The 9,385-nt window shown below is 39.2% G+C and overlaps 1 protein-coding gene across 3 annotated transcripts in view; it reads right to left on the bottom strand.

Moving 5' to 3' along the window:
* Positions 1 to 739: 739 nt before the first annotated feature.
* RNF128 (ring finger protein 128) overlaps positions 740 to 9,385 on the bottom strand; it is a 176,286-nt gene continuing 167,640 nt past the window's right edge. For all 3 annotated transcript variants that reach the window (XM_077485122.1, XM_077485039.1, XM_077485095.1), the window contains exon 7: positions 740 to 6,926. In XM_077485122.1, the coding sequence (XP_077341248.1) occupies positions 6,805 to 6,926 (122 nt within the window). In that variant the 3' untranslated portion in view covers positions 740 to 6,804. The remainder of the gene's footprint in view (positions 6,927 to 9,385) is intronic.

The following is a 9,385-nucleotide window of genomic DNA, read 5'->3' as shown; positions in this document are numbered from 1 at the left end:
TCGTGGGCAACAGTTTGGACACCCCTGCCTTAATTCATTCCCTGCATTCAGGTAAAAAATGTCTCAGTAATAACCCCCCCCCCCCCCCCCCCCAAATACTTACCTGTGTCCTAACAACTCAGAGCTGTGCCCGTGTGTAGCAGCCTGTGTGTCTCCCCTCTCCCTGCATTCACAGGACAGAGAAGCAGAAGTGGGAAACATCAGCTCCTGCCAATCAAATCCCGTGAGCAGAGGGCAGGCCGAGCCATGCTGTGTAGTGTCTGTAGATGCACGCAGCCCAGCTGAGGAGCGAGTTCGCACGTGACCCCTTAGCAAGCGACTTACTGTGATGGCAGACATGGAAGAGTACCACCACACTGCTCCCTCTCCAAATGTTTTCAGCTTTCTATACCCCTGGATCTACTGGTCATATTGACATGCAGTTTTCACCAATAGGGAACTTTTCATATACATTTTTCAGCAAAAAGGTCAGTTTTAAATCGTCCAGGTTCATTGCCAGTTTACTTTAGTAGATCATTGTGTATTGATAGTTATTAGGCCTGGCTACAGACCTGACTTTTACTCCAAAGCCAGGGTGAAATTACCCTTACAAGTCGCACAAGCGCATTTATAATATATATATATATATATATATATATATATATATATATATACACACATATACACACACACACACACTTGTTACAATAGTGTAATAATTAGCAGGTTCTCCGTGGATCATGAATTACCAGATACAACACTAGTTGAATACATTTTATTTACACAATTTATTAAAACAATCATGAGTCTATTTACAGTTATTTAACATTTCCCAGATACAGTTTTGCTGGATTAAAATAAGAAAAATTCAGCATATGCCTTGGTGCAGCACACAGTAGCTTTGATCCAGCCATAGAACAACTTGATCTCAGAGTTACCCTTGGGTCCTTTTTATTTAAACTTCTCCTACCAGCATGGCTCCTTTAGAAGAAAATTCTGCTGTCTACAACACAGGTTTTAAAGCCCAATGGTATCCTCCAGAGAGAGAGGAAATGTGTCATTGAGGATTCCAAAAGCAATTAAGAAAGTCTACTTGTTTTGGATCTGCTACCCCCAAATTCCTGTAGCTGGCCAGCAGCTGCAGACCTAGACAGCTGTGTAGTGTGCAAATCTCACTGCAGAGGTCCGTCTTGCCCCCACTAAGATAGAGCTCACCAATCAGCAGATAACATGAGAACATGGACTTTGCCAATTAGAGAGTTCTAGCCCTGAAAGTGGAGGGACATGTCAGACCTCTGCAGCCAAAGCCGCACACAGTACAGCAGTCTGGCTTTGCAGTCATTCATTCTGATCCTGAATTATAGGGATATTTTTTTTCCTCTAGGGGTACAGTTCGTTTTTTTTTTTTTTTTAAAGGATGCTGCTGAAACAAATACCTGTGTGCCACACGTGTGCATATACGCCTTTATCTTTCATTTACACATTTCTATTCACACAATTAAATATGAGGTTACTGCTTTATAACAAACACAAATAAAGTGCTTCTTTTTCTTTAAATTATACAAAAGGGAAGGATCTTGAAGCACAGTAAGCTTTGGTAAAGTAAACATGGAAGCAGTGAAAGTGATACACATAAAACATTCTGTATAACGGGCATCTTTTGGTACCTTGTCATACCCATTTATACCCATCTATTTTCTTGCAATTCATAAAAATCCAGATCTCTATGTAGTAGCTGGTGTACATGCACTGCAGAGTGTTTTTAAAGGGAAACATTGAGAGCTGACTGATTTCCACATTTGTGCATTACATTACACTACTCTCTGCAACTCTCCTAATTAGATGTTATTAGGCCTTTATAGAAAACCTGTAGTGAGCAAATACTGAGGCTGCCATTTCTGATCGGCTGATATTAGTTGCTTGGCGGTCTCTGGCTTCTATATTTTCTCAGGCAATGACAGGAAACAAGAATGCCATCTGAAAAGACAAAAGTCCAGATCTGCAGATCTGTTCCAGGTCAATGACTTACAAAGGACTGGCATAATTTAAACAGCCTAGGAGCCAGGGAGCTAGCATTTTTTTGAAGTTGAAACCAATAATGGCAGTCTCCAAAATCTAAGTAAAAATCCTTTAACAATGCCTCTAATATGCCATAGTAGCCCCTAAAAATTGTATGCAAATACAAACTTTGTGAACGTTAGGGCTAAGAACCCCTCCTCTTCCCACTTGGATAATTCTTACAACTGACTCTCTCCCCTCTCTGACAATTCTTAGGCCAAGTTCATATCTATCCGATTCCTACATGCCACGCTTGTGTGGGTACACTGGCCCATTCATTTGGGGTTTATGAATCTTCACATGAGTATGAAAATCCCTGCTAGCACCTATTCAGACTGTGTTGCAGTAATGCATGTTAGAAACAAGTTACCTTAACATGTCCCAATGCATGCCTTTAAGCGTGGTGTGTTACAGTTTATTGTGAATGGCACCCTATCGCACTCACATTCCAGAGCATCACAATGCACATGCCACGTGTTGCAGTGTTCTGCATCCATAACCAAAAAAAAAAGTCATCAAGTGCATTTCTACCTGCATTTTAGACATTTATAATGGATGGGTTGCCTTAATGCAATGCACAACAACACACAACATAACAGGTTACTGCACATGTGGCGACACACCACAGTGCAAATGTGTGAATCCAGCCCTAAGGCATGACAGGGTGCCCGCTATGCAGAATAAGTTAATTGATTACTTTGTACTGCTTACATTGAAGGCAAAAAGCAATGGCAGTAACTCATAACAACCAGATATTATCCTGCATTGTTCTAACTGTCCTTAACTGATTAAATATAAATTCTCAAATAGATTTCCATTTACAACGGTTGAAGATTTAGAATTGCAATGGGTCACTTCACTCATCACCATTGCATTTTGGACTGCCCGATTAAATTCAGCAATTTCATACTGCTGCAGTGGGACATTTTCTCTCATTTCCAACATCAAAATTAGAGCTAGACTTAATCGGATGCTATGGGCATTAATTTCCCTCACCCGAGTAGGAAAAACCCAACATAAAAGAAAAAAAACATGTCGGACAGATGCTGACAAACCTGAATGATACATTTTCCCCCATAGAATTACACATATAAAAGACATCTTTAACAGATTGCAATATATAAATGCCATCGACATGTTGTATTTAGTTTAAGTCGCTGAATATTTAAATAGGTGGGCAATTTTCTGGCAATGGTTCTGTTCTGAAATCTGGTTGGCTGTAAAGGACAATACTTAAAGGGATTGTAAACCCTTGTGTTTTTTCACCTTAAAGCGAGGTTCCACCCTAAAGTGGAACTTAAGCTCATCGGAACCCCACCCCCCCCTCCGGTGTCACATTTGGCACCTTTCAGGGGGGAGGGGGGTGCAGATACCTGTCAAAGACAGGTATTTACACCCACTTCCGGGCATAGACTCCCACGGGAGTCTATGCCTCTTCCTGTCCCTGCGCGTTGTCTGCTGGAACACACACGGGTCCCAGAGACAGCGCGGACAATTCCTATTGCGCTGCGCGGCTCGCGCACGCACAGTAGGGAACCGGGAAGTGATGCTTCACTTCCTGATTTCCCTCACCTAGAATGGTGGCGGCAGCAGCCGAGAGATCTATCGACCTTGGCTGCCGACATCGCTGGATCCTGGGACAGGTGAGTGTCCATTTATTAAAAGTCAGCAGCTGCAGTCTTTGTAGCTGCTGGCTTTTAATATTTTTTTTCACAGTGAAATCCCTCTTTAATGCATCCTTTAAACTTCTGGAAGTGACCGGCCCCTCAGCCCCCCCGTTTTGCTTACCTGAGCCCTGTAATTCCCTCGGCGGAGACGCACTCTCCCTCTCTGCACAGGGTCCCGTCTCTTGATTGGATAGATTGATAGCATTGCAGCCATTGACTCCTGCTGCTGTCAATCAAATCCAATGATGCAAAGGGTGGGGCCGAGTCCGGCATTTGTGTCTATGGATGCAAAAGCTGGACTCGGGAGCACGCCCCCAAGGTAACTCCTGCGGGAGCGCACTTCTCCTAGGGCAGTGATGGCGAACCTTGGCACCCCAGATGTTTAGGAAATACATTTCCCATGATGCTCCACTACACTGCAGAGTGCATGAGCATCATGGAAAATGTAGTTCCAAAACATCTGGGGTGCCAAGGTTCGCCATCACTGCCCTAGGGGGTTATTTGATGCAAGGAGGAGCTGTGAGAGCCGCTGAGGGACCACAGAAGAGGATGATCAGGGCCACTCTGTGCAAAACGAGCTGCACAGTGGAAGTACGATAGGTTTGTTATTAAAAAATAAATAAAAACAGGAAGGTTTACAATCACTTTAAACCAGGTCAACTGAATACCTGTCACTGTGTCATCTAAGGGATAGGCCATCAGGGAGCAAAGTCTCTGATGACCAATCAGGCTTTAAACCACCCCTGGCGCTGTCAATTATTGTGAATCTAGTATCATTTACTCGAAAATCTTAATAAAAATTAGAATTACAGGCAAGTATATTAGAGGAATAAAGGTGAAGCAGTGTATTGTTTACTATAGAGTGTTCACCAAATGTTTATTACAAAGTGAAAGTAAAAGCGTGGAAACCTTTCAAAATAACGGCCAAAAAAAGTCCACATGAAGATAAAATAAATCGAAAATAATGAAGTGCATGTGTTAAATAGATCATTCACCCTGTGCATTATCCCTCTAATAACTGCCAATTATTTTTGCAGTGTTTACATTTCACATTACACTAACTTTTTCTTTCTTTTAGGAATCACATCTTTTGAGGTCTCAATACTACAGCAAACTAACATCTTTAGTCCCACTATAAAGTCTTCAGCACCACATTGATATTAAAATATACAATCATGTCAAATGGTCATGAAGTTAATAATTTCTAATATGGAATTAAAAATGATAGAAAACTACAGTAGTGAGGGCAGAGATAATTTGGAAGATATGCGACAAAACGAAAAACACAAGAATGGATCTCTAAAAACTAAAAAAAAAAGTATTCTAGACAAAAACAAAAAACAAAATATTCCTTTATTTATTTATTGGGAGAGTGAGTTGGCTTCCTCCCCACCAGTGCAAATGATTGAGTTTAGACGTATGGGAGGTAGATTTCGCTTTTGGGAGCATCCAAGTATAAAAGGAAAGGGCTGTTGTGCCTACTCAGAAATGCAAATATGTGAATCATATGTCAATATCTACAATAATCTTTGGGATACTAACGGTTTCTTTTTACACTATAACACTGCACACAAAGTACTTTTTTTAATGCTTTTTAAATATGGACTAAATCTTATGCTCACTTTATTTTTCAAATCCTTAGATCTCCCATACAATCTGATTTTGTTTTTAGTCCCTGCTTTTATTAATATGAAAATGATTTTGATTTGCCAATTCTGTTTTAACAAACAAGCCCACCACTTTGGGTGCCATGGCAGGAATGCATAATGGTCATGAAAGAGGAAAATTCCCAAGGTAGACTTGCGCCTCATCTTCTGGCATTTCACAAGCCACCATGCTCATTGTAGAATATCAGGTATACCATTTTTAAAGGATCAAAACAATTATAGGATGATAATTTGTAAAGCTGACCTCTTGGAACATTGTAAGCACCAAGATTAAGGGTTATATGTACCAGTAAAACTCGACATTGAGTGCTTCTGGGTCATGACAACCAACAGGACAAAAGTTACATGCCTAGCTTTGTGTAAAGAGCAGTTAAAAAGGCCAACCAACTGACAATTGTTATTCAACACCATTTCTATCCTTAGGTGAAACCTCTTGTCATCTTGGATCACTGAATTTTAGATGTTAATGTTGCCCATTACACTACTTTATTATATAAGCCCACTGGGGCATACTAAGATGATCCACACGTATTAGATCAGGGGTATTTGTCCTCTAGCATTCGCAAATGCCTGTCATGACGTCTTCTCTTTAGTGGAGTTCTTTGCCAAGGTTCTCTTTGCCAAGATGGAGGTAAGAAAATTGCCAATACAATAAAGACATCTGCATTATTGTGACTCAAAATAGAAATGATTTGACACGGGATAACAGGACCAGCAACTTGCTGCTCTCCAACAGCAGTGCAGGTGCAAGTAGAAGTTGGAGAACCACAGATTACCATACCCTGCTGTCTACCATTCACAGTAAAATGAGAAGAGCAAGTTGCCTTTGTGGCAATGGTTAGCAAACTGCAGACTAGTGTCTGTGATAGTTACCCATTTAATGAAACAAAATCGAACGCGAAAAGTAGATTAGATTGCATTACAGTCCTATGTCTAAGATAGTGTCAACAATGATTTTTTTTGCACTCAGTGTTGACTAATCATATCCATTAAGCTAGTATAGCCAAGGATATGAAAGCTGAAGGTCTGTTATGGTTACTGCACTTAGCTGTTTGCATTATTAAAGAGGCCTCATGGAGGTATCTACTGCTTCAAAAACTGCAATTATAAGACATATATATATATATTTTTTAATTAAATATAACTATTTAGTGTGAATATATTAAAATACAACTTTTGATAGGATTTTGTTTGGTCTGAGCTATACAAACCTGAGTTAAAATATGTACGGACAAAAAAAAAAAAATCAAACAAAAAAAATAAAATATGTTTCGATTCTCCAGCTTCTGCATTTTTCAAGTCGGTTACTTTGATTAAAACGTTGTTTACAATCAATTTTTTTTGCTTTGCTGTTAAAAAAAAAAAAGCCGTACGACTAAAACTCTGCATTCGCTTAGGCTAGACAAGCCAGGTTCTTCTTCGTGTCCTTCAGTTTATGACTTTACATTGTGCACGAGGGAGGGGTTTTCACTTTCAAATGTCGGGTTGTCTGCATGTGGAAGAACTTCAGTTACGATTGCTGAGGAGTCGTTGCTAACGAGCTCAGCATTCTCATCTGTGAAAAAAACAGACAAGCTTGATAAATAGATAGGAAGCAGAAAATTGCAATCATTATTTGCCAACAATTCTTGTTTTCTCTAGACTGTTTTAAAACATTAAAAGGAACACTTCTTAATCAGCGTACAGCATCAAGTCAATTAAGATCCCGGGATATTTATCTGGTGAGTTGAGTAGCGGGGGGGGGGGGGGGGGGGGGGTGGGGCGGTAATCAGCTTCAGCTTCTTTGGTGTGATATGATGAAAATTAGCAGGTGCACTAGATGGGCAACGAGATAACCTCCAAATCAGGACTGGTTTTACAGGTGGGGGCCACTGACATTTGTTTTCCCCTACTCATCTTTTCTGGCTGTTTTTCACTAGTTTAGCATTTGGTTAGGGTCAGCGTCACTACTTGTTGCATAGGGCCATACCTAGACCCTAGAGAGATTGTACAGGCTGTCCAACTCCTTCAGGATGACACAAATACGTGCCATTGCCAGAAGGTTTGCCGCACCTTCCAACAAATTTATATTATTATTATACACACACACACACATATATATATATATATATATATATATATATATATATATATATATATATATATATATATATATATATATATATATATATATATATATATATATACACACACACACATATAATATATATATATATATATATATACACACACATACATACACACACATTATATATATATATATATATATATATATATATATATATACACATACATACATACATACATACATATATAATATATATATATATATATACATATATACATATATATATATATATATACACACATATATATATATATATATATACACACACACACACACACACATACACTACCTATATATATTATTTCGAGAAACGTTTGTGACTGCACCCTCTACCTCTGCTCATATAACATACATTCCTGACTCAATATGGTAAAATAAACCACAGGCATTGATTTAAAAATATATTTTCTATCTGCCAGGTATACGTTTATGACCTTAAGGCAAGCTCCCTTGTTTTGACTGAAGTATTTTGGACACACGTCCGTCTTTCTCTCCCCTTTTGTCTCATATCGTGTACTGGCACTCCATCTTTTTCAGTGAAACCTGGGTAGGTATTACTGTGTACTCAAACATGCATCAGTATAAATATTGTCCCGATTGTGATTTTGTTCTCTTTTGTTTCATGAGAAATAGAAATATATTTTCACCGTGTTTTTGGTACTGATTCACAAATTGTTTTCTCAAGTTCCATTTATGCATGTGCATACTTTAAATTTGTTATATTCCTTAGTACCAATAAGATCCCCTGAGGAAGCTATAAGCGAAACATGTAGGGATCCTTTGGCACTTTTCATTTCTCTGTGGGGCCCTGATATGGAAGACCATCTATAAACGCAAGTTACAAGTTCATCATATCTCTGGGTATAAACCTACAGGTCATTTTTTGCAATAGGATCAACCCATATGGAACTTTACATTATGTACCCCATTCGTATTATACTGTATGTTGAACCCATCCTATGATTTTTAAAGTGATTATTTTTTTAATGATGTCATAATAAAATTTGTATTTTTATTACACCATGTACTCTCATTTGGGTCTACCAGTGGCTACCAAAGTCCAGTAGCCTTTCAAAATTTTTCTTTGCCCATTACCTTTGGATGTGGTGCCACATTCGGAAGTTATATCTTAACATACTCTATTACTACAAAATAAAGTTCTTTAGCAAGGAACATACATTTAACATGAATATATTACCAAAAGGAGTGTGTTCTGTAAATTGCCTCCAGAATTGCTCCTGCTTCTTCTTGACAGAGGTTGCCATTTTGCTGAAGCCCAGAGCCCCTTAACAGCAGTAAATCTTTAGGCTGTCAGCAGATCAGCTTCTACAAATTTGGCACAGTGCCTTAAAATAGAGCGCAACCGAGCATGGGCAGAGCAGGGTGAGACAGTATGCCTTCATTTTAACCAGTATAGGCACTTTCTTTTTAATGTTTTACATACCTATACCCGTAAAAGGGGCCATACTGAAGCGATCTAGCAGGATTTAATTTTCTGACTAAAGTTCCACTTTAACTAAATGTCATGTAATGTTTGCATCTATGTTAAGCTCTACAGGCCCATCAGCGGATGTAGTTATTCTTAGCCCTTGTACACACGGTCGGAGATTCGGAAAACCAAATCCGACGGATTCTGTCCGACGGATCTTGTCCGAAACTGTTGCATACACACGGTCAGACGAAGTTGTCAGAAAATCCAATCGTTCAGAACGTGATGACGTTATTTCGTTACGATGGGACTATGTTCAGGCTAGTAGCCAATAGCTTTGGTGTAGGAATTTGATCTGAACATGCGTGGCACTTTTTCCGATCGGAATACTCTACACATGATCGGAGTATGTCCGATCGGACTAGTTTGTCGGAAAATATTTCCAGCAAGTTAGAAA

Source organism: Lithobates pipiens, unplaced genomic scaffold, assembly GCF_037356315.1.
Source record: "Lithobates pipiens isolate NorthernLeopardFrog02 unplaced genomic scaffold, aLitPip1_a1.2 Scaffold_1, whole genome shotgun sequence".
Lineage (NCBI taxonomy): Eukaryota > Metazoa > Chordata > Amphibia > Anura > Ranidae > Lithobates > Lithobates pipiens.
Note: the sequence above shows the minus strand (reverse complement) of the source record. Positions and strands in the feature narration are given on the sequence as shown.